This window comes from Macaca fascicularis, chromosome 2 (assembly GCF_037993035.2).
Source record: "Macaca fascicularis isolate 582-1 chromosome 2, T2T-MFA8v1.1".
In the NCBI taxonomy this organism is placed as follows: Eukaryota; Metazoa; Chordata; class Mammalia; order Primates; family Cercopithecidae; genus Macaca; species Macaca fascicularis.
The window spans coordinates 132,108,428-132,134,471 of NC_088376.1; the positions used below are offsets into that span (position 1 = coordinate 132,108,428).

Here is a 26,044-nt window from a genome sequence, read left to right on the forward strand (position 1 = left end):
CTAAATGAAAAAGAAATGACAATACCACTCCACAAGCTCTGTGAACTAATAGATTTAAGAAGTGATCATCAATGATTTATTTATCAAAACTGAAAAACCATGGGACATTATCTGTCTCCTGCTGGAAGAATATACTTCCACCTAATGAAGTATTTTTGTTGAAAAATAATTGCCTTTAGATTTAAACACAGGAGGCAGAACACACTAACAAAAGGTAAGAAATCAACATCCAGATGGAGGGAAACTCTACAGGACAAATGACCTAGATTTTTCTACAAATAAGAAACTCCATCGAAATTGCAAGAAGAAAAAGAGAGAGATGGAAGAATGCATTGCTTAAAAAAATTGAGACAAATCCAACAAATTACAATGAGTAAATTGATAACAATATCAGCAGAATATAGTATACTGGTTCTCTGATATATCCAACTGTTAGACCACAATTAAAAGGTGTTGACATTTTTAATGAATAAATTTTTGCTATAACTGATCTATATGCTTATGATTTTACAGAAAAGCAGTAGGAAAAGTAGCACCATATAGTTAATAATTCAAAACATGGACTCTGGAGCCAAACTGCACAAATTGGAATCCCAGCTTTGCCACTTACTTGCCATATGACCTTGAGCAATTAATCTTTATTTTTAAAAATGGGGGTGATAATAGCATCCACTTTAAAAGGTTGACTTGATGATAAAGTCTGGGTACACACCTCCTTTTCCAAAATCCTTGGGTCCCTGTGTGTGCCTGAACTTTAAAAAATAGAAAAGATATGCCCATCGTTTAACTTAATACCACCATTGAGTCCTGGTGAGTACCCCATAATCTCACACAATATTTCTGCAGCAAAATGTATGAGTATTCACACCAAATGAGTTAAAGACTATACATAGCCCTATGTCACTGCAGTGTAGGCTTTACCACCAAAGTAGATTTAACAGCAAATGTATTAAAATATATGTGGTTTTTAGAGCTTTGTGGATTTCAGAACAATGATTATGGGATTATAATCCTACATTACTGAATTCCTTACACAGTGCTTGGAACAAAATAAGACTGTTTCCCAAAAGAAGAAAAAAGAAGAAAAGACTATATTTCCTATTACCAACCTGACCACAGATTTTTGAACAACATATATTTTAAAAAATTAAGACTGTAATTTTAAAAGAGACAAATTGGCATGGCATTTTATAAAAATGGAAGGAATACCTCTATCTACCATGCTGTGCTCATACCTGTAGAAGCAATAAGAATGTTTAATATTAAACAAACAGAAAAACCTACCATTACCTTCTTGTTTAATATTATTTGCGATTCTAAATATTAAATTTAGCCTACTTGGGAGTAGGGCAGTGCGGGAATTCCAGACAGTTCTACGAGTAAATTCTCTTTACCATATTTGTGAATTACTGAAGCATTTTGAGTTTTTTGTTTTGTTTTGAGAAAAGGTATTTAAGTACTAAGAAGAAACACATTTAATTTCCAGTCTATCTTACAAAAAGGTCTTAATTTGCTAAAAGGTAAAATGCATACGTATAAAGGCAACAGATTAAAAGTACTTTAAAGGTTACAGAGCTTAATCCAAACAATATGAACTCAGAAATAGAGGATAACTTATTTTAACTGTTATTACTTGAATAACAGAAACATAAGAAGACTTTTAGAAGAATGTCTTGATACTGTTTAAGATTAAAAATGGACACAAATTATCCTTACAGTAGTTACCAGCAAGTTATAAATAAATTCTTATAACTGTTTTCTGAAAACATATCTTCATCAGAAAAACTATACTTTGGGCCAGGTGCAGTGGCTCATGCCTGTAATCCCAGCACTTTGGGAGGCCAAGGTGGGCAGGTCACTTGAGGTCAGGAGTTCGAAACCAGCCTGGCCAACATGGTGAAACACATCTCTACTAAAAATACAAAAATTAGCCGGATGTGCTGGTGTGCACCTGTAAACCCAGCTACCTGGGAGGCTAAGGCAGGAGGATCACTTGAACTTGGGAGGTGGAGGTTGCAGTAAGCCGAGATTATGCTATTGCACTCCAGCCCAGGCAACAGAGTGAGACTCTGTCCAAAAAAAAAAAAAAACTACACTTAATACTAATAATATAACTTACAGAAAATTGGGGCTTATCTTCATTTTCTTAAAATATTAATCTCAAATGTAAACAAGTTATATTTTCATAAAACAGTATTGATTCCCTCACTCATTACTATTGACCACTATACATTTTGTTAAAAATGAAATACACTATTACTATTTTAAAATCTTTATTCAATCAGATCCATGCTTATTTACATTATCTTTCATTTAGAATTAAAATATTATGTCAATCTGTAGTTTAAATCATACTTTTAGCCCTTTACAAAATATGTGATAAAAGTTTTCATGGTTTAAAATGGACCTAGAATAGGGAAATTTTGATTCACTTTAATGAAAATGAAAAATTATGATACACTACAACATAAATGTATATGTACTAAACATACAGTATTAAAACAAGATAAAACATCTACACTTTTCTTTTTTCTTCTATTTTCTAAATACTATAAATCATATACTTTTAATAAGCATTCAAATAAAACTCTCAATAAATGCCAACTGAAGAGATGGCGAAAAAAAATTTCTTGAACATTCTTTTCACTTACTTCACTGCAAACTTTATGTTTCCTAGGTCAGAAGTTATCCACATTTAGAATATCTTAAGTCACAACATAGATATATTTGGTACATTCCACATGCTAAACACTGTACAACTGGCAATTCCCAAAAAAGAGGTAAAAGAAATGTAAGAAATGGTAGACTCAATTTAGCCTCCCAAGAATTGGAAGGACATCTACAGTCTGTGCTTAATTGTCTATAAATCACCACACAACCTTCCCTCTGTTTACTCACTTTTTATATTATTGAAAATGTTATTTGCAGCTTTTTTCTTTCAAGAGTGGAAACATCTAATTGCAAATCATTTTCCTATCCATTAAAATATAAATATTATTTTGCAAGAATATGGGTAGAGATGTTTTAATGACAAACAGCAAAGTATAGCAATGAATATTCAACAGGTATTCTGCCACCTACTGGAGTTTTTCAAGAAACTATTTAAGTTCACTTTAACTTACAGAAGTATTGAGAGATCCGAGTGTATAACAATCAAAATATGATCAGTGTGAGTATCAGCTATTTATTTGTAGATAAAGAGTAATACATGGTAATATGTAGCCAGAAACTTAAACAGCTGTTTGTCATTTTAAAATACAATGGAAAACACTTGAAAATTTTCAGTGAATTGATCTTATTAATGTTAATAAGGATTTAAAAAAGAATGTTTAATATTATAAAATTGAAAGGTTTAGGAAAGAGTTTTATTGCACTTTTTTCTCTGCAAATGAAGTTTTTTCTACTAGTGGATACTTTAAAGGGACTACTTCATAATTCCGAAACGTCTAGTTTCAAATGCTTCACAGAATTTTGTAACTTAAGTTTCATAGTCTCCCCTTATCCACAACTTTGCTTTCTGTGGTTTCAGTTACTCATGGTCAACCACAGTCTGATTACAGGTCAGTACAGTACAATAAGATATTTTGAGAGAAAGAGACAGAGAAATCACATTTACATAACTTTTATTACAGTGAATTTTTATAACTGTTCTATTTTGTTATTGTTTATCTCTTGCTGTCCCTAATTTATAAATAGAACTTTATCATAGGCGTATATGTTTAGGAAAAAACAGTGTATAGAGGGTTCTATACTATCCATGGTTTCAGACATTCATTGGGGGTCTTGGAACATATGTCCCATGGGTAAGAGGGAACTGCTGTATTTTCTAATTCTATACATTTCTTATTGCTTATCTGTCCTGTCATTCTGCCCTTGAATATTACCAAAAAAAAAAAAAAAAAAAATCATGCTGACAAAAAGCTATTAGACTGCTTTTTACCACTAAAATGAAGACAATTAATTTTATGAATCTGGCTCACACTGAAAGAATATTTATTAATGCTACAAATCAGAGATCCAATGACAGAAACACTGTCTGGAATACAAAAAGAACAAAAATGAGGTCATTTGAATTGCCCTGAAAAACTCCAAATTCTTCAAGATGTCTTACTTGTATTCATACTCTGAAGTACCAGTGTTTTAATTTTATCTAAAAAATGAGTTTTCTTTTCTTTTTTTTTTGAGACGGAGTCTTGCTCTGTCACCCAGGCTGGAGTGCAGTGGCGCAATCTTGGCTCATTGCAACCTCCACCTCCCAGGTTCAAGCAATTCTCCTGCCTCAGCCTCCCAAGTAGCTAGGATCACAGGCTCACACCACCACGCCAGGATAATTTTTGTATTTTTAGTAGAGATGGGGTTTCACCAAACTGTTGGTCATGCTGGTCTTGAACTCCTGACATCAGGTGATCCGCCCGCTTTGGCCTTCCAAAGTGCTGGGATTACAGGCGTGAGCCACGACACCCAGCCGTCAATGAGAGTTTTTATGTGCAAGTAAAGGCAGTTAAATAACTTTCAGTAATAAAATGCATCAAAATATTTCACAGGTTTAAAACACAGCCTGGTTACCTTTTTGAATAAAATAACACTTGGAAGAAAGCATAGCTATTTTTAAAAGCTATTCCATGCCTTCCTTGTGTTTGAAATTTCAAGAAAAAATAAAATGATAAATCACACAGAATTATAAAATGTCAAATTTAAGTTAATTCCTATAATTTTTCCATTTTGTTATGAATATTCTGTAATATCAAACATTCATTTTTAATGTGCTAAAAATATGGGTTTACAAAATATGAACAGGTAATTTTTAAAGAGCAAATTATGTTAAGAACTTTATTATTTTCGATTCATTTTATAGGGTAGTAAAATAATACTTCTTCAAAATCATTTAAATGTTATTGATGCCACTGCAAAATCATTATAAATTTTCTCCATTATCCAATCACATCTAGATAACATTGAATATGTACAGGTTTCTCTGGATAGGTACCAAAAGGTACCACATTTTATACAGACTTAATTGTGAAAGCTGGGTGAAATAAAATTTCAGACCAAAATTTTATTTTTAAGTTTAAATCATTCACTCTTTAAATTTCAGACAGTGTCAGTGTTACTCTTACTTTTAAAGGAAAAAAAAATTAGTTTAAAATTTAATGACCATAGATGTAATAATTTTTTACTTTAACACAATGTACATTTTCATGAGTAGTAATTAAGATATGTTGAAAATTTAAATGTGAAAGATTTCAAAGTTTCAGTATGTTAACATTACTCTTTAAATGTTCTTAATATATATATAAACACTTACAAATTATAGATACAACTAGTTGTATATCTATAATACATATATGAACACCACTCTTCTTCCCTAGCCATATTGATATGAGGATAAAGTAATAAATCTCTGTGCTATTCAAGGGAAAAAAAAATGAATGCTTTAAAAAATAAATCTTTAAAGAATAGTTTCAAAAATAAAGTTCAAATATTGCACAAAATAATTTAATTGTAAATATTACTATATAGTGTAAAACAATTTAAAAAAAATTTTTATGCTCTACAGTAAATCCCATTTTCTAATTCTATAAAAGAATTTATTGGAAGTCCACATTAAATGTTTAGATATTAAATGTTTACATTCAGTTTGACGGGAATTTAATTTTCACAAGTTAACTGAGCCTTTGTCTTAAAAGTTCATCTATTTGAGTTTTATACATATTTTTTACATCTTCGAGATCTAATCGAAGTTCTTCCGCCTCTTCTGCTTTTTCTCCATACATCTGCAGAATAGTGTTGTATCTTTGATCCAAATCCTGCAAAATGTATTTGTTTACAATTTTTAAAATAACTACACAAAACATCTTTAATGTTTATATTGCCATAGGAGTCAACAATGAAAACACTACAATTTAAATAAAAGTATATACTCATCTCTTTTAAAAATTAAACTCACACTTCAATGTTGAACTAAATAGCAAAAAAAGGAATTAAAGAAAAAAAACAAGCTAGAAGGCTATCAATGTTACCCCCTCTCTTCACTAAATCTACAATTCTTCCCATTTATGAGTTCTCTCCCATTAATGTAAGCACATCTGATATAAAATTTAGTCTCTTTGTTCCGTGGTGGTGTAAGTATTACCTGGCATTTAGCCCACAGGAAAGATCAAAAGAAAACATATTCTCACTTATGGCTTAACAGTGTCTTCTAACATCCAGATAAGACAATTGTGATGATACATATAACATCAATCAATAGAATATTACCAAGATCATACAAAGTTCAATGTTATAAATGAAGCGTAGCCAAATCTAGTTCTTTTCCTATACTGGGACTAAATGTGATTGTGAAAATTACTTTGAATATGTAAAGACACAGCAAGATAAAAGATTCATTTTTAAAGTTCTTTGCTCAAATATTAATACTCTTTAATTTTCAAAGAAATCACTAACACATACTATAAACTAAAAACATGAGATTTAATGTAAATGAACTAAAATATCTTAGACTCATCCTTAGGTGAAGAATACTTACTCTTAGCTGAGTTCTAAGTTTGGGTATCTCCTTCACCTTCTCTTCAAGTTCATCATTTTGATTTGTTAATTTAACTAGTTCTTCAGCCATTATTGATCGAGTTTTTTCTAGATTGCCAATTTCTAGCTGAGAAGCATTACCACAAAATAGTTTAAATCAAAACATATCTTTTTTAATATTCCCACTAATATAAAAATATTTAATGGGGTTTTTTTTTTGAAATAGATATGTCAACATACAACCTTGAGCTAGCTCTTTCTTAAGGGAACAGTGGCAGAAAAAGGGTGCCAACTTTCCTGAGAGATATACCATTTATAAGATTTACTATGCAACAGAGATAAAGAAGAAAATCCAACTTTTTGTTTGAAAATATTCAACCGTATATTTTTCTAATCTAAGGAAATGACATATATTTCAGTTATTCTAAATTACTACAAGAACCCAGAGAAATAAAAACATACTTTAATGTAGCCCCACCTGTGTAGGTTGTATCGACAGAAGCTTTCATCACTACCAAAGAAATTTATTAAGTCCCTGTATAGCGTACTGGTTATACAAACATCTGGGATTAAGATTAGTCTGATCTACTTTTTGCCAATTCAAGTTCTTTAATAGAGTAATATTTTCATATAACTGAAAGTATATAATGGGAGTTGAATTTTTACCTACTTCTGAGTGTATTGTGTTTAACACTGAAAAAAGGTATCCTGATTCAAAATGCTTGAGACCAGGAATGTTTCAAATTTCTTTTTCTTTTTCAGATTATGGAATAATTGTATTATGTACTTACTGGTTGAGCATCCCAAATCTGGAAATCCAAAATGCTAATTTGAGCACTTCCTTTGAGCAGCATGTCAGCACTCAAAGTTTTGGATTTGGGGGCATTTCAGATTTCTGACCTGGGAAGCTCAACCTGTAAAACATTTTAACATTTTCTGACTGCATAAAGTTTTTTAAAAGCCAAAAAGGTAAGATGGAAGGATGCTCCAACAACTCCTGTTGTTTCCTCCCATGTACAGTGTGTTACAGTTCGAACATCTCATCCCTTTATCCCTTCCTTCCCGGGGTAGTTGGCACAACTTATCTAAGAGGTAAATCTGAATAGAACAGGCATTCACAGCTCAGCAACTTCCCTTTATTCTGTTGGGAAACAGCTGCTTGAAAGGAGGAGGCATTCTCTGCTCCTAGATGCTTATGTCTTATGTAGGCAGGTTGTAACACACGGGAGGCCTGCTCCAGCCCAGTATTTCCTGTGACAGATCACTCAAAACTGCCTAATTCTGGCAATCAACAGGTTCAGTTGGCTGTTATCCTTAGCTAATTTCTCTTTTTAGCCTTTATCACTGATATATGTGATACATTTTGGGCTTCACATGCCACTACGTCATCTTGTTTCTCAATTTGCTCAGAATTCAGATGGCAATGAAGGGTGCTATTTATTGGGACTCAAAACTTCATTTACTTCTATAGCAAATTTAATTTTTCCAATACCTGTAAATGAGTAATTTCCCCTTCCCTTAGCTTTAGCTGAGACTGTAGGTTTTCAATAATGCTTGATCCTGCTCCCATCCTTACAGCATCATAAAGATTGCTTCCATTTGCTGATACAGACATTGGTCCAAATGAGTGATCATGAGATTCATCCTATGTTAATTAAGAAAGTTTACACAGTTACTCAGTTATTATAGCTTGTCTTCCATTACCAGGTTCTAACAAAAATGGTTCTGTCAATTTTTGCTTTAAATGTCTTCTCAAAGGCAGAAAATCATTCATGTATTTCCTCTCACTACAATTAGCACTCCTCCACAAGTATTCAGATGAATTGCCTACAGAATGGCAAGGTCATGATGACAGACAATATTGCCATTTGCATATTTCCTTTATTATTATCCTAAGAACTAAGCACATATAAAAAATAAAACATCACCTGAGACAGAAAAGATGTCTGTAGTCCTGCCATATCAACACCACTTATTGAACTTGAGCGTGACATGGTGGGAGTGCTAGAAACAGAAAATGGCTTGCGTTCCTTAGGGAGTAAAAAAAATTCTGTTCAGATTAAAGAGCAAAGAGATAAGCAGAGAAAGCAAGCACATTTCCCAGGGTTAACGAGAACAAAGATTCAGTCTTTTAAAAAAGCCACACTACAAAGGAATTCAATACAATCAAAAGAAGAAAAAAAAATTTTTTTAAGATTCATTCTAATTTCCCCATAAAATGGCTTCTGAAGTCTTATCAGAAAGATAGTATTTGGCCAGGCGTGGTGGCCCATGCCTGTTATCCCAGCACTTTGGGAGGCCAAGGAGGGTGGATCACCTGAGGTTGGGAGTTCAAGACCAACCTGATCAACATGGAAAAACCCCATCTCTACTAAAAATACAAAATTAGCTGGGCGTGGTGATGCATGCCTGTAATCCCAGCTACTTGGGAGGCTGAGGCACAAGAATAGCTTGAACCCGGGAGGTGGAGGTTGTGGTGAGCCAAGATAGCACCATTGCACTCCAGTCTGGGCAACAAGAGTAAAACTCAGTCTCAAAAAAAAAAAAGAAGTACAATATTTACTAATTAAAACCGTAGATAGACTTGGTTGGATCATCACAGGACCCATTTATTACAACAATGTAATTTGTTGGGTTTTATAATGGAATGAGAATGTTTCTGTTAAGTTTCATATTGTACAATATACTATCAATTAAACCTATTTTTTTAACATAAAATTTCTAATGAGTGTTACAAACCATAAAATTTCTGGCTTATCCATTTTATTTTTAATGTATTTTTAAAACTCCAAATAAATTCAATAGGTAATTTAAATTTACCTGTCAGCAGTTTAAATATATTATGCTAACTCCAAGTACACGGTAATTCTTTCAATACGGAAAATTCATTTTATTTTATATATATATATATTTTTTTGAGAAAGAGTCTCGCTCTGTTGCCCAGGCTGGAGTGCAGTGATGCGATCTCAGCTCACTGCAGCCTCCGCCTCCCGGGTTCAAGCAATTCTCCCACCTCTGCCTCCTAAGTAGCTGGGATTACAGGCACACGCCACCATGCCTAGCTAATTTTTATATTTTTAGTAGAGACGGGGTTTCACCATGTTGGCCAGCTGGTCTTGAATTCTTGGCCTCAAGTGATCCACCCACCTCAGCCTCTCAAAGTGCTGGGATTACAGATGTGAGTCACCATGCCCAGCCTCAGAAAACTCATTTCAGAAAAATTACCCTCATTAACCAGAAAGAAAACAAGCCAGATTTACTCCTTAAGTGCCTATAGACCAAATGAGGTGCACTGGTTTCAGTGACAGGCAATTAAATTCATTTTAAAAAAAGGGCAAGAGGTTTTATATTTCAAGTCCTAGAAATCATAGATCTCTTTGGATAAACTCAAAATTACTTTGGGTCCACTCTGAGCAGGACACTGATTATAATACTAGAATTCATCACTATATTGATTTTTAGACATTAAAAAAATGATACTTATAAAGCAGGGATGTCCAATCTTTTGGTTCCCTGGGCCTCATTTGAAGAACAAGAATTGTCTTGGGCCACACATAAAATACACTAACAATAGCTGATGAAATAAAAAATAAAAAAAATAAAATCATGAAAAAAAAATCTCATGATGATTTAAGAAAGTTTATGAATTTGTGTTGGGCTTCATTCAAAATCATCCTGGGCCACATGCCAACCAGGGCCACAGGCTGGACAAGCTTGTTATAAAGCATAGCTACAATTAAAAAGCAATGATTAATCACAGCATCTACTAAATGGTTACACAACAAACAAAAACAAAATTCAATACCTTTTCTTTTATTGCTTCTTGAGTAAAAATGGCTTTCTTCCTTTCTTGTTCAACTTTCATTCTTTCCATTTCTAACTGACTATTCAACAGTGTCTAATGGAGAGAGATAAAGTTAGACAATTTCTGTGACAGTAATTCACACCATGATAAGTCAGTCTCAAAGTTAGAAGCATAAAGTATAAACTCATATTTGTTTTACTACTAAAGACTAAGTTCCAAAAGCAGTGGCATCACCCATTTCATCTTGTTGTCTCATTAGTTTGCTGCCATCCCCAACCATTCTCTAATGTAAGCCCTAAGAGGTTAGTGATCACGAAGAGAAATACCTTTTCTTTCCTTGTCTCTTCAAGTGTTCTTACATATTCATCTTTTAGGTTTTCTAATTCAACCTGGTACCTATTAAACAAGAGAGAATTAAAAAAAAAAAAACAGAAAATGAAAAAGATGACAGTATAGACTATTAAAAACTCAGTACTTTATTAACTCCAGCTACATATTGAGAAATCATTTTTATTTCCAGCTTGACATCAGTGATTTTCCAACAGTGTATTCCAGATCCCATCTGAGTTTCACTCAGAAACCAAACCACAACGGAAAAAGCTCCACTTTTGTGCATTTTATTTATTGGTGCTCTGGGTTAAGATTTCATTTAAAAAGAGACTTTATAAAAATAATTTTGAGTATTATCATCCTATAATATGCTCAGATTCCACAAAGCCTATTAGGGAGTTCTATGAAAATGTTTATAAAAGTTCAGACATTTTACTTTAGAAATCATTTTTACTTGACTACTTTTTTAAAAAGTAAAATTTCCAAGGAAGAACACAGAGGGTAAAAAATACTAACCATTACCTTAATATAATCTCAGATGGATGGATTTTATAGCCCATGGTTTCCAAGAACCCAGAAATTTATTTAGAAAAGACTTAAATTATGCTACTAAAACCCTTGTAATATAAAAGTAACTCCGAAGAGTAGTCTCAAAACTATTTTGTGGTGTTACAGGCCCCTTTAAAAAATCTGATTAAAGGTACAAATCCTTTCCCTGGAAAAATAAATAAATACAAAACATGTCACACAATCTCAACAACCTATATGACATTCAATGAAGCCCAGTACTAACTTCTTGCTGTAATATATAATATCCTGTTACGTTTTTTTTTTTTTTTGGAGACGGAGTCTCGCTCTGCTGCCCAGGCTGGGGTGCAATGGTGCAATCTCTGCTTACTGCAACCTCCGCCTCCCAGGTTCCAGCGATTCTCCTGCCTCAGCCTCCCAAGTAGCTGATTACTTTTAGTTCTTGGTACTCTGAAGCTAAAAGCCAACAACATACTTTGTTTATTTAGTTATTTAATTTTATTTATTTATTTATTTTTTGAGACCGAGTCTCACTCTGTCACCCAGGCTGGAGTGCAGTGGCGGGATCTCGGCTCACTGCAACTTCCACCTCCCGAGTGTAAGCGATTTCATGCCTCAGCCTCCAAGTTGCTGGGATTACAGGCACACGCCACCACAACCGGCAAATTTTATTTTTAGGTTTCACCATGTTGGCCAGGCTGGTCTCCACCTCCTGACCTCAAGTGATCCGCCCACCTTGGCCTCCCAAAGTGCTGGGATTACAGGCGTGAGCCACTGCACCCGGCCCAACAACATACTTTAAAAAAGTGCTTTAGGATGTCATGGAACTACCACAAATATCACTCAGAAACCATGCTCACCTATTGTTCTCATCCTCCAGCTTACATAGCCTATTTTTCTCTGATTCTAGCTGGGCTTGAAATCTACTGTTTTCCTGTCTTAAGAGAGAATTCTGTGACTCCATGGAAGACATCTGAATTTTGTTAGCAAGAAGTTCTTCTGTAGCTGCACGTTCTCTTTCAACTGCTGCTGCCAGCAAGGTCTGGGATTCACCTGATTATAGGACAGAAAGAAAAATCACATACACATATAGCCCAGAGACCAAACTACCAAGTCAATTCTGATTTCAAACATTTAATGATGCAAGTAGCCACACTTAAAACTGATAACTATTTATTGCCTAAGGCAGGACTGTCTACTGAGACCAATGAACCAATCTTAACTTATATTTGCTTTATCATTCTTTTCCAAAAGTATTTTAACTTCAAAATGGAGTCATGCATTAAAAGAGTAGTGGATCAACAAATGATCCTGGAGCAACTGGACATCTATATGCGAAAAAACAAAAAGCCTATACATCACATCATTCATGAAAATTAACTCAAAATGGATCATAGACTTAAATGTAAAACATAAAATTATAAAACTTTAAGGAAAAAACAGAGGAGAAAGTCTTCAGGATCTACAGCAAGGCAGATTTGATACAAAAAGCAAGAGCCATAGAAAGAAAAACTGACAAACTTCCTCAAAATTTTCAACTTTTAAATCTATGTAAAGAGGATGAAAAGGCAAGCTACAGAGTGAGAGCAAATAAATGCAAACCATATATCTAGGACTAGTATCAGGAATATATAACAATCCAGTTAGAAAATGGGTAAAAGACATCGAAATTTCACCACAGAGCATATATAAATGGAAAATAAGGACACAAAATGATGTTCAATAACATTAGCCATTAGGGAAATACAAATTAAAATCATAATGAGATATGACTACATGTTATCTGAGTAACTAAAAGAAAAAACAGGGACAACATAAAATGTTGGCAAGGATGTGAAGAAACTAGACTACTCTTATACAGTCACTTTGAAACAGTTTGGCATTTTCTTAAAAACACTAAACATGACTTGGCAATCGCACACTTGGGCATTTATCCAGAGAAATGAAAACTTAGGTTCACACTAAAACCTGTATGTGAATATTCACAGTAGCTTTATCTGTAATAGCCAGAGCCTGGAATCAGCCTGGACGTCCTTTGTGTAGTGAATGGTTAAATAAACGTGGTACATACTATGGAATAACACTCAGCAATAAAAAGACTGAACTACTGATATGAAAACAACTGTGTTAACCTCTTCCTGGGAATTACACTGAGTGAAAAAAGCCAATCCCAAAATGTCATACACTGTATAATTTTATTTATGTAACATTTTTGAAATGACAGAATTTTAGAAATGGAGGACAGATGAGTGATTGCCAGAGTTTTGGGACAAGGGAGGAAGGGTTGAGAGAGTGGTAGGTGTGTTTCCAAAAGGGTAACATTAAGAGTGATTATCTTCAGCTTAGAAAAAAAGAAAAAAAAGCTAACAGGAAGGACTCAATAGTGTTGGAACTGTTCAATATCTTGACTATGGTAATGGATATGTGGTAAAGTTGTACAGAACTTAATACACACACACACATACATACACACAAATGAGTACCAATAAAACTTTGCAAATCTCAATAAAATCAGTGGATTGTATCAATGTCGATACCATGGTTGTGATATTATATGTTAATTTTATAAAATTTTAATGCTTGGAGATATTAGGCAATGTGTACAAAGGACTTTTCTGTATCATTTCTTATAACTGCACATGAATCTATATTATATCAATAAAAAATTTCAATTAAAAAAAGAGCAATTGGTAAGATTCTGAGATTTAACCTAGGTAAGAATTATCATATTTTTTCTCCACCAAAGTAGAGCTAGTAATACCTCTATTTTACATTTTACACTCCGCTCCACAGCATATCTATGGTCTTTTTAATAGCACTCCTTGGTTATGTTTGTCCTGTGGCTTTGCCTATATGCTAGCACAATACCACACATTGCTGAGGGTATGCAGACTTCAGTCTAAAAACCACAAAAGTACCAGTTTCTAGCATTCATTTATTGCTAAATATTTATTTCAAAAGGTATCATTTTCAGATGTCTCATATTTCATATCACATTGGTCTCAAAAGCTGTCAGAGATAAATGGCAGACCTAACATTTATACCTATAAATTTAAATATATATGAAGGTTTATCTAGTTCAGTACATTTTTTTTTTTTTTTAAGTAGATGAATCTTTTGCTAGACCAAATCTTTCATGGAACTCCAATAAAAAAAGATAGACAAAGTAGGCCCTATTTTCATTAAAGCAGCCAGAGAAGCCCAGCCTCTTATTTATCAGGCTTCCCTCTCACCATGACAGCAGCCCCAAAGGTATCTAACAGTCCACTGAATACCATTTGAAAGTCACTAATCTAATTCACCCCTTCTGATTCACAAGGAATAGCACAGAGAAAGTTGGAACAATGTAAGTGACTTGTTCCACACTGTTTTGCTGAATGATTCAAAACAAAACACACTGAGTCCCTGTCTCCTGACTCATATTCAGGTCTGATTTTATCACTACACTGTGATTTCTCAAATTACAGTTAGTGTCAGGCATAGAAGGCATACATGAATTTTTCATGAATTTGCTAGCTTCTGGGATACCTATAATATACATACACTACCTGTCTGTGCTTGAAGGGAAACATTTTAGAACAATACTTTTCTTTTTATTAACATCACAGAAGGGCAACCTGGGGCATGACTGTAAAGAAGCAGAATATGGAATCTTTTTTTTTTTTGAGATGGAGTTTCACTTTGTCACCCAGGCTGGAGTACAGTGGTGTGATCTCAACTCACTGCAGCCTCTGCTTCCCAGGTTCAAGTGATTCTTTGCCTCAGCCTCCCAAATAGCTGAGATTACAGGCGTGCGCCATGACACCTGGCTAATTTTTGTATTTTTTTGGTAGAGACGGGGTCTCATCACGTTGGCCAGGCTGGTCTTGAACTCCTGGCCTCAAGTGATCCGCCCGCCTTGGCCTCCCAAAGTGCTGGGATTACAGGTATGAGCCACCGCGCCCTGCCAGAATATGGAATCTTAAGACTCCCTAGTATCTCTCTTCTAGGGTCGATCTTGACTCTCCTTAGACCTATTTTCACTCTTGGAATTCTACCAGTGATGAGAATCAGATCTGATCTCTACCTCCTATACTATGGCAGACAAGCTTCAAAGGGGTCAGATTTAGCAATGGACAAGAAAAAAATCGAGTGCAGCAGTCTACTAAAAATACAAAAAATTAGCCAGGTGTGGTGGCAGATGCCTGTAGTCCCATCTATTTGGGAGGCTGAGGCAGGAGAATTGTGTGAACCTGGGAGGCAGAGCTTGCAGTGAGCCGAGATCGCGCCACTGTACTCCAGCCTGGGCGACACAGGGAGACTCCGTCTCAAAAAAAAAAAAAAAAAAAAAATGAATGAAAGACTGACATGGAAGTACTTTAGCCAGTATCTGATAACATTGTGTAATGGGAAAAAATGGTTTGAAACAGACATAATAAAGGTATTAAAAATACATGTAGAAAAAGAGAAAACATAAAAATCTACATATTAGATACAAAAGGTAACTATCAGATCAAACAAATTTCAATTTCATACCATTATTCTAATTCTATAAACAAGATGGAAGGGCTTCTGCATCGAGCATAAAAACTAAAGCAGTTACCAAGCCTATCAGAAAGATTCTTCTCTAATTTCTCCCACGACGATGTCTGGGATCCCAGGGTTGCCTGCAAATTTTCTATTTGTCGAAGCAATGGTCTTGTGGTTGATGAAACACTTTGACTCAGTTCCTGGTTTCGATTCTCTGCTTCCTGGAGTCTCTGAATCATGAAATTCTCAAGTCATTACCAATGACAGCAATAAAAACATTAAAAACACTAGCAAACCTAAACTTTATGAGAAGTTCCTGGAAAATTATTTTTCCAAGAGAAAATTATTTGCTTTTTAATAATTATTATTATTAATTTTAGAGACGGGGTCTTGCTCTGTCACGCAGGCTGGAGTGCAGTGGCACAATCTTGGTTCACTGTAGCCTCAACCTCCTAGGCTCAAGCGATCCTCCCACCTCAGCCTCCCAAGTAGCTTGGACTACAGGTACACACCACCACGCCCGGCTAATTTTTGTATTTTTTTGTAGAGACAAGGTTTCATCATGTTGCTCAGGCTGGCCTCAAACTCCTGAGCTCAGGCAATCTGACTGCTTCAGCCTCCCAAAGCACTGGGATTACAGGCATGAGCCACCATGCCCAGCCCTTAATTATTTTTCTAACTGTTCGATCCTTCCAATAGAGTTAGACTGTGTAATACAGTATCTTAGTAAGTGCTTCTTTGGCCAGGCATGGTGGCTCATGCCTGTTATATATATTCAGTATTGCTTTTCCATTTGTAATGGCTTATTAGTGATTGTCAGGCTTTGGTTACTGTGGGACAGGTAATAGTTCCCGGTTTCTATGCCTCTGTTAATTTTCAGTGATTTACAACATGCACAGGAAAAAGGAGAGGAAATATAATTTAGGTTTCTGTTTTTAAAAACAGTTAGAAATATTTGGATGAGGAGGCAACTACTGAGAGGTTTGGATGAACTCTTTTTTAACCTTTAGATAATTGAAGACTAACTTAGAAATGTTTTTTGAAGAAGCACTTATTTATTTATTTATTTATTTTATTTATTTATTTTGAGGCAGAGTCTTGCTCTGTTGCCCAGGCTGGAGTACAATGCCATGATCTTGGCTCACTGCACCCTCTGCCTCCTGGGTTCAAGCGATTCTCCTGCCTCAGCCTCCAGAGTAGCTGGGATTACAGGAATGCATCACCATGCCCTGCTAATTTTTGTATTTTTAGTAGAGATGAGGGTTCACCATGTTGGCCAGGCTGGTCTTGAACTCCTGACCTCGGGTGATCCACCCGCCTCAGCCTCTATCATAACATTATTTTCTATAAAACAAAATAAGGAATTTCCTTGTATATATTTTTAAGGTGCCCATTCTGATTTATTCACACAAGCCCCAAAAATACAGCAAATGCTAAGTGTGATAGTAATCCTCTCAATTCCATGAACATTATCCCGCTGAGTAATTATTTTATTTCTAGAAAAACACATACTTCTTGGATTTGTGTTTCGGAAAACTGTGACAGTACCTGCTGAAGTTCACTGATCTCATGGCGTAAATAATCCTCCTTTCTGGCAGCTGCTTGTTCTGTACGCTGCAATGCAAGCCTAAGGTCCCCCACCTGTAGGAGGAGAAACAATACATTCACAAACAATGGTATAGTATTATCTATAACTTCCCGCTAACTACACATTTTGTGTTGTGTCGACATTGTTCATGTATAATATTTCATACTCTCCAGTGAACTTTTAATATGATTATCACACCTCTCATTGATCAAGCAATTCCAAAACTGTATGTATATTCAGTGCTTACTTAGAAAAGCACTCTGTTAAGGCAAAGAAACACAAACAAATATATATAAGGCACAGCCATTACCATATAATATTGGAGAAAAGACAATGCATCCATAAATATTTGCCACATCAGACAGAAAGTGATAGGTGCTATATGGGTTATAAAAGCTAGGTGCTCCACTCATATGCAGGAGCATACATTATAAACTACCATAGCCTTTTTGGAAAACATTATAACATGTTTAAAGAATCATCAAACTTCTCATATCCTTTCATCTGGCCATCCTAGTCTTGGGAATTTACTCTAAGAAAGCAGATATGTAAATATACAGGGATATTCCCTACAGTATTAAATAGGCTAGCAAAAACAAAGTTGGAAATATTCTAAATCTCCATCACTAGTAATCTATATTTGCAAATGTTGATACAACATGAATATAACCATTAAAAATTACAATAAATGTATAAAACGTAAAAAAATTTCTAATTTACCATTACATGGAAAAACTATAAAATAATATGTAAGACATCAATTATGAAAAATACATATATGGAAATAGAATAAAACACTAATACATAAAACTGACAGTACTTGTAAAAAGTGATAGATTCATGGATGGTAACTCATATATGCTCTATCTCCCATTCCGACAATTTTTCTGTACCATTATTCTAATGTATTTCAAATTTAAATTACTGATATTTTATCTATCTCAGTAATAGAGTAGCAGAAACACAAAGGATATATGGACCATAGCATGACTTATAATAGCAAAATACTGAAAATAACCCAAATATCCATCAATAAGTAATAGCTGAAAATACTTCACCTAATAAACTATTTTAAAACTGTAAAAAGATATTTTTTAAAAACCTCTATGTTTACTAGAGTGATCATCAGGATATTTTATTAAGTAAATAAAACAAGTTATAAAACAGTATAAATAATAAACTATCACTTATGTAAAAAGGATGTAGGAGACAGAAATAGGTGTATAATCCATCAATAAGAAAGAGCTGAAAATCCTTTACCTAATGAAATATTATAAAACTGCAAAAAGAGATTTTTCAAAAACCTCTATGTTTTACTAGAGATCATCAGGATATTTTACTAAGAAAATAAAACAAGTTATAAAACAGTGTGAATAATAAACTGTCATTTATGTAAAAAGGATGTAGGAGATAGAAATAGGTATATAAGTGAATGTGTATGTATACAGAACATGTAAATATATAGATACATATATTTTCTTGCATTTTGCCAATAGAAACACTGAAAAGATAAGCCAAACTCTAATAAAACCGTTACCTACAGGCAAAGAGAGGAAATGGGGAGCAGCTAAATTGGAAGTAAATGTCTGAATAGATTTTGCTCTCACTTTGGAATCATGTAAATGTTTTACATATACAAAATTTAAAATTAAATCAAAAGGGCATAGGAGTCAATAAAAATAGTTTTCTCAACAACCGGTCCTGCAACAACTGGATATCCACATGCAAAAGACCTAAATGTCAGAGCTAAGACTACAAAACTCTTAGAAGGAAACTGATGAAAATCTGCATAAATTTGGATTAAGCAATGGTTTCTCAAATATGATGCCTAAAGCACAAATAACAAAAGAAAACCTAGACAAGCTAGACTTTATTAAAATTAAAAACTTTTGGCATCAAAGGACACTACCAAGAAAAAGACAACTCACAGAGAGGCAGAAAATATTGACAAATCCTGTATCTGAGAAAGGTCTAGTATGCAGATTATATAAAGAACTCATAATAACAATAAAAAGATAAACAGCCCAATTTAAAAATGTGTAAAGGATTTGAATATTTTAATAAATTTCTCCCAAGAAGATATGTAAATGGCCAATAGGCAAATGAAAAGACATCCAACATCATTAGTCATTAAGAGGACGCAAATCGGCCGGGCTTAGTGGCTCAGGCCTATAATCCCGGCACTTTTGGAGGCCAAGGCAAGCGGATGACGAGGTCAAGAGATTGAGACCATCCTGGCTAACATGATGAAACCCCGTCTCTACTAAAAATACAAAAAAAAATTAGCCGGGTGGCAGGGTGCGGTGGCTCACGCCTATAATCCCAGCACTTTGGGAGGCCAAGGCGGACGGATTACGAGGTCAGGAGATTGACACCATCCTGGCTAACATGGTGAAACCTCGTCTCTACTAAAAATACAAAAAAAATTAGCCTGTAGAGGGGCGCAGTGGCTCTCGTCTGTAATCCCAGCACTTTGGCAGGCGGAGGTGAGCGGATCACCTGAGTTCAGGAGTTCAACACCAGCCTGGCCAACATGGTGAAACCCCGTCTCTACTAAAAAAAAAAAATACAAAAAATTAGCCGGGCGCAGTGGCGGGCACCTGTAATCCCAGCTACTCAGGAGATTCAGGCAGGAGAATCGCTTGCACCTGGGAGGTGGAGGTTGCAGTGAGCCGAGATTGCGCCATTGCACTCCAGCCTGGGCAACAAGAGTGAAACTCCGTCTCAAAAAAAAAAAAAAAAAAAAAAATTAGCCAGGCATGGTGGCACCCGCCTGTAGTCCCAGCTACTTAGGAGGCTGAGGCAGGAGAATCGCTTGAATCCGGGAGGCAGAGGTTGCAGTGAGCTGAGATCGAGCCACTGCGCTAAAGTCTGACAAGAGTGAGACTCCGTCTCAAAAAAAAAATTAAAAAAAAAAATGCAAATCAACACCATACCATACTCACTTCACACACACTAAAATGCCTATAATTTTAAAAACAGACAATAATATATGTTGGCAAGGATGTGGAGAAACTGAAACCCTCACCTATTGCTGGTGGGAATGTAAAGTAATGCAGCCACTATGGAAAAGTTTGCCAGTTCCTCAAAGAGTTAAATATATAGACTTACCATATGACCTAAGGATATATATCTAGGAGAATTTAAAATACATGTTCACACAAAAATTTGTGCCTGGATATTTATAGCAGCATTATTGATAATAACCACAAAGTATAAATAACCCATATGCCCATCAACTGATGATTTTATAAGACAAAGCCTCACAAATTTTGTTTTTCCTACTTCATCTGAGGTCCTTGGACTCCCACAGATGTTATGAATGAGCTCAGGAGTTAAATGGACTCTCTCAAAATTATATGCAATATGTATGTGCATTTTTGCTCTTCTCTTGTAAGAGGGTCCCTAGTTTTATAAATACTCTCAAATGGGTCTAAAACTCACAAAAAAATTAAACAACACTGGTATCATGTAAGCATTACTTTGTTTTAAAAAATACAACTGGTTAAATTTAGCAGAATCCAGTACTCTGAAATCTAACACATGTATCACTACATAAAGGTTGATTCAAATCAGCTAATAAATTGTTTAATTGGTAGAAGCATAAACAAATATTTTTAAAACTACTCTAATTCATCATCCATTGCTTACTTGAATGGCTAATGTTTCTTGCTGCTGACGGGCTTCTTCTTGGGCCTTCTCTAATGCTGCAGAAAGTTCTTCTTTAGCTTTCATTTCACGGCTCAGAGCAGCTTCCTGTGCCTCACTATCCTTTGCAGCATTGGCTTTGTGAAGATCAGTAAGTTCTCTTAAAAAATTAGATTGAGTTGATAAATGTTGCCAGTCATCAGATAATAGAAAAAGTATTTCTTCAACATCCTACTCTGATAATTCATTCTAAATGGGTTGCATATTTGTTCATTTTCTTACTTGTATGCACTATCCAGGGCAGCCTGAATACTTCGGTTCTTTTCTTCAAGTTCATCCATGTCTACCTGAAGACGGCCAAGATCTTTCTCCTGGCGTTCTACCACGGAATTCAGTTTTTTAATATTTTCTCTATGTTGTTTCTCCACCTCTTCTTTGCCATCAAGGACCTATATGTTATAAAAACAGACAAAAGTATTTTTCAAGAAATAACAACATGATAAATAATTGTATTCCAGCAATCTATAATAATGGAGAAAAATATATATATATTTTTAGACAGAATCTTGCTCTATTGCCCAGGGTGGAATGTTCTGGCTCACTGCAACCTCTGCCTCCTGGCTTCAGGCAATTTTCATGCCTCAGCCTCCCAAGTAGCTGGGGCTACAGGTGTGCACCACCACGCCTGGCTAATGTTCGTATTAGGTTGGTGCAATATTTTTAGCAGAGACAGGGTTTCACCTTGTTGGCCAGGCTGGTCTCGAACTCCTGGCCTCAAGTGATCTGCCTGTCGCAGCCTCCGAAAGTGTTGGGATTACAGGTGTGAGCCACCCCACTCGGCTGAAAAATCTTATCATTTATCTATTGTTTGAAAAATTCTTCTTACTACACCCCATTAAATCTTTTCAAATGCTCCATAACCATGGCCAACTGCTCATACAGGAAGTAATAACAATATATATGTAGAGAATTATGATTGCTATTCACCTGTTTCAAATGCTGCAACTCCTCTTCTAGCTCTTTAACTTTTTTGTTCAGTTTTGCAACCATATTTTCATTCTCCTTGTCTTTAGCTCTTAATTTCTTGATGATGTTAGAATTATGCAGCTGCTGTTTTGAAAGTTTTTCTCCTGGTGATGGTAAAAAAGTATAAACTCAAATGACAACTATTCCCTAAAAATCTCAATAGAATGTTTTATCTAATCAATAACACAAAATAATAGAATTTTTTTAAATCACAATTTTGTAACCCACAATGTTACAACTAATTTGGACAAGAATCATCAATGAATGTTAAAATTACTGAGTAAAAGGTTGTTGGGAAACTGGATATTGACACGGTCTTAAAGAATCACTCTCACATATCACCTACTAATTTTAAAGAGAAAAATCTGGCAGTCAACTCCTTAACTAAGCATTCAGTTTTGGCATCACCAATTGTAGTACAGTTTGACAATATGTGCCTGCTGATGTGAGGTAGGTGTTCAATATCACCTAGATATTTCCTACTAGAAATATGACCTAAATCTAATCATGAAGAAAGTAACAAATTCCCAAACATGGGACATCCTGTGGGACAACTGCCCTGGACTCCACAGAGTCCTCAATGACATAAAGAAGAGAGAACTGTCCTAAATTGATGGAAGACTAAAAGGACATAACAACCAAATGCAATGGGCAAACTTTGGATCCTGGGACAGAACAAATGATCAACTACAACAGACACTTTTAGAGTAAACTAGGATAAATATTTAAATATATGCTGGACTATAATTCTGAACTAATGCTGATTTCTTAGGTTTGACTATGATGTACCTGTCAAGGAAAATGTACTTGCCCTTGGGAGATGCAGACTGAAGAATTTAGGAGCAGAATGTTAAAGTATTTCTTTTTTTTTTTTTTTTTTTTTGAGACGGAGTCTCGCGCTGTCACCCAGGCTGGAGTGCAGTGGCCGGATCTCAGCTCACTGCAAGCTCCGCCTCCCGGGTTCACGCCATTCTCCTGCCTCCGCCTCCCGAGTAGCTGGGACTACAGGCGTCCGCCACCTCGGCCGGCTAGTTTTTTTGTATTTTTTAGTAGAGACGGGGTTTCACTGTGTTAACCAGGATGGTCTCCATCTCCTGACCTCGTGATCCGCCCGTCTCGGCCTCCCAAAGTGCTGGGATTACAGGCTTGAGCCACCGCGCCCGGCCATGTTAAAGTATTTCTAACCTCCTTTCAAATGAGTTGACAAAAGGGTAGTGTATGTATGTGCAGAAAGATATGGAAGAGGTGTGGCAAGATGTTAACACTTGATGAATCTAAGTGATGAAGTAATCAGGTATTCATTGTAGTGTGCTTTCTGCTTTGAGTTTTACAGCTCTTTAGCTTTTAAGTTTTCAAAATACTGGCCGGGTGCAGTGGCTCTCACCTGTAATCCCAGCACTTTGGGAGGCCGAGGCAGGCGGATCACCTGAAGTCAGGAGTTCAAGACCAGCCTGGCCAACATGGTGAAAACCTGTCTCTACTAAAAATACAAAAATGAGCCAGGCGTGGTGGTGGGCACCCGTAGTCTCAGCTACTTGGGAGACTGAGGCAGGAGAATCACTTGAACCTGGGAGGTGGACGTTGCAGTGAGTTGGGATCATGCCACTGCGCTCCAGCCTGGGCAACAGAGTGAGACTCTGTTTCAAAAAAAAAAAAAATTTCTGGGGCATGCGGAAACAGTATGTAATACCCTTGTGTAAAATGTAAATACTCTGTGAATATAAAATACTCCCATGTGAAATTGCTCTATTTTCTCTGTAAAAAGTTTCATTAAGCAAAAGAAGACATCAGTCCATTCTCTGACAAAATTACTAAATTATAAAATAGTTAACATTTGATATTAATATTTTAAATAACTTTTTAAAAATAAGGAAACCATGCAGTCAGCCTTGCCCTCGGTCTCCAATATTGTAAGGCAAGGCAGTCAATGACTTCAAGACAGCTTGAGAAAATAATTATAACAATTCTTCCTTCATTTTTCTATTTTAGTGCTTAGAACTGTGTTTTATAATTATCTGTGTTCCTATATTTCCCTCTCACTAAACTAAGCTCCTAAAGGACAGAGTGTGTCATATTTATTATTACATCAAACATAATATTTGACATACTAACTCTTCAGTAAATATTAGTTGAATAAATTAAAAAGTTGAGTAAAGCTAACTTTGAAATAACTGCTTCCAACTGTTCTCAAACTCTACACTTTCTCTGGAAATTCACTTAGGTTCAATGATTTAAGCACAAAAACATTCATCCTACCACTAACTATAATATTAATATTACAGAAATAAATATACAGCATTAGAAACAGTAAAACATATTATGGTATACTCATATAATGGACTTTAATGTAGCCATTAATAATGATAAAAAGCATTTAATGGCATAGAGACATATAAGAGAAGGAAGATTGCAAATTAAATATATGATCTTAACTATGTTTAAAAATGTATGGAAAAATGCATTAAAACTAGAAAAAATTAATAGTTCCTTATAATATTGAATTATAATCTACTTTTCCTCTTTATTCATATATTTTCCTATAACTTCAAAACTTTCTACAAGTAGCAAGTATTACTCTTATAACTACAAAAACTTTAATTAACAAGAGAAGTAAAAAGAGAGATTCACTTGACCACCTTTTCCAAAACCTCCTGTCTTCCAGGATATTACATGAAGAAATTAATTCAGTGTCCATTTGTAATGATTTATTTCATGAATAGATCTTCAATTTCTATAATGCTGTTAATTTTATTTTATTTCATTTTTTGAGACAAGGCCTCACTCTGCCGCCCAGGGTAGAGTGCAGTGGCATGATCTCGGCTCACTGCAGCCTCCACCTCCCAGGCTCAAGCAATCTTCCTGCCTCAGCCTCCCGAGTAGCTGGGATTAGGGGCATGCACCACTACCACTTGGCTAATTTTTGTATTTTTAGTAGAGGCGGGGTTTCACCATGTTGGCCAGGCTAGTCTCGAACTCCTGACCTCAAATGATCCACCCACCTCAGCCTCCCAAAGTGCTGAGATTACAGTCATGAGCCACCACACCCAGCCAACCCTGTTAATTTTAAATCTTTTCAGAGACAAAAGTGCTTAATAATTTAAAAATTAAAACAGTACAATGAAAAATTCACTATCAAATGCCAGAACAATACAGTATCATATAGTAGCCAAGCTATAAATCCCAGAATTATACACTTTGAATGTCTTGGTTTAAATGACAGGCTCTTAAGATCTGTTTAAAGTTTTCTTAGGGCAGCACACAAATTTCTGTCAATTTTACAGGGATTTATTTTTTTTTACTCCCTAAAAACAAAAGCTAGAAACACATATCTCTGTCTCAATATATCTTACTCCTCATTCTTCTGTAAACTGTCACCTACTATTTTTATGGTTTACGTCCAAACCCTCCTTGCTTTCAGTATTTTTAATTAGGAAGCATCAGCTAGTTATGTGGCAAGAACTTCTTACATAGTCAATCAAATACTTTACGCACCTTCTTCCATTAACCCTCGGATCTGCTCATCTTTCTCTTTCAAAAGGTCTGCAGTTTCACTACTATTTAATCTAGTGGCAAGCTCTTCTTTTATGTTTTTGATTTCCTAATAAAAAAGAAATCTGTGAATACCATAAAGAATTACTTTCACTCTAAGTACAGTTCTCATTTTTCCCTCATCCAAAGAAGCTATCCATAATCACATTCTCAATAAAAATCTGTAAGTTTTGTTCAGTTAATCTACTACCTTGGTTAACTAAGACTAAGAAAACAGCTTTGAAAATGATATACAAAACCTAAATTCAGATATACAAGCAAGTTTTAATATGAAAATATAAATGGGAATAAACTCCTTTTTTTTGAGACAGGATCTTACTCTGTCACCCAGGCTGGAGTGCAGTGGTACGATCACGACTCACCACAGCCTCAACCTCCCAGGCTCAGGTGATCCTCCCACCTCAGCCTCCTGAGTAGTTGTGACCACAGGCGCCTGCCATCATGGCCAGCTAATCTTTGTATTTTTTGTAGAGATGTAGTCTCACCATGTTGCCTACTCTGGTCTTGAACTCCTGGGCTCAAGCGATCCACCCTCC

The 26,044-nt window shown here is 35.3% G+C and overlaps 1 protein-coding gene across 8 annotated transcripts in view; it reads right to left on the bottom strand.

The window, feature by feature from the left end:
* Positions 1-2,256: 2,256 nt before the first annotated feature.
* TMF1 (TATA element modulatory factor 1) overlaps positions 2,257-26,044 on the bottom strand; it is a 32,694-nt gene continuing 8,906 nt past the window's right edge. For 7 of the 8 annotated variants that reach the window (XM_074032660.1, XM_045385893.2, XM_074032664.1 and 4 more), the window contains 13 exons: positions 25,452-25,557; positions 21,921-22,063; positions 21,216-21,382; positions 20,937-21,093; positions 17,246-17,338; positions 15,771-15,927; positions 12,049-12,241; positions 10,657-10,726; positions 10,331-10,423; positions 8,454-8,555; positions 8,018-8,170; positions 6,527-6,652; positions 2,257-5,807 (listed from right to left, as the gene is read on the bottom strand). In XM_074032660.1, the coding sequence (XP_073888761.1) occupies positions 5,664-5,807; positions 6,527-6,652; positions 8,018-8,170; positions 8,454-8,555; positions 10,331-10,423; positions 10,657-10,726; positions 12,049-12,241; positions 15,771-15,927; positions 17,246-17,338; positions 20,937-21,093; positions 21,216-21,382; positions 21,921-22,063; positions 25,452-25,557 (1,704 nt within the window). In that variant the 3' untranslated portion in view covers positions 2,257-5,663. The remainder of the gene's footprint in view (positions 5,808-6,526; positions 6,653-8,017; positions 8,171-8,453; positions 8,556-10,330; positions 10,424-10,656; positions 10,727-12,048; positions 12,242-15,770; positions 15,928-17,245; positions 17,339-20,936; positions 21,094-21,215; positions 21,383-21,920; positions 22,064-25,451; positions 25,558-26,044) is intronic. The other variant, XM_065538878.1, reaches the window with a different exon arrangement.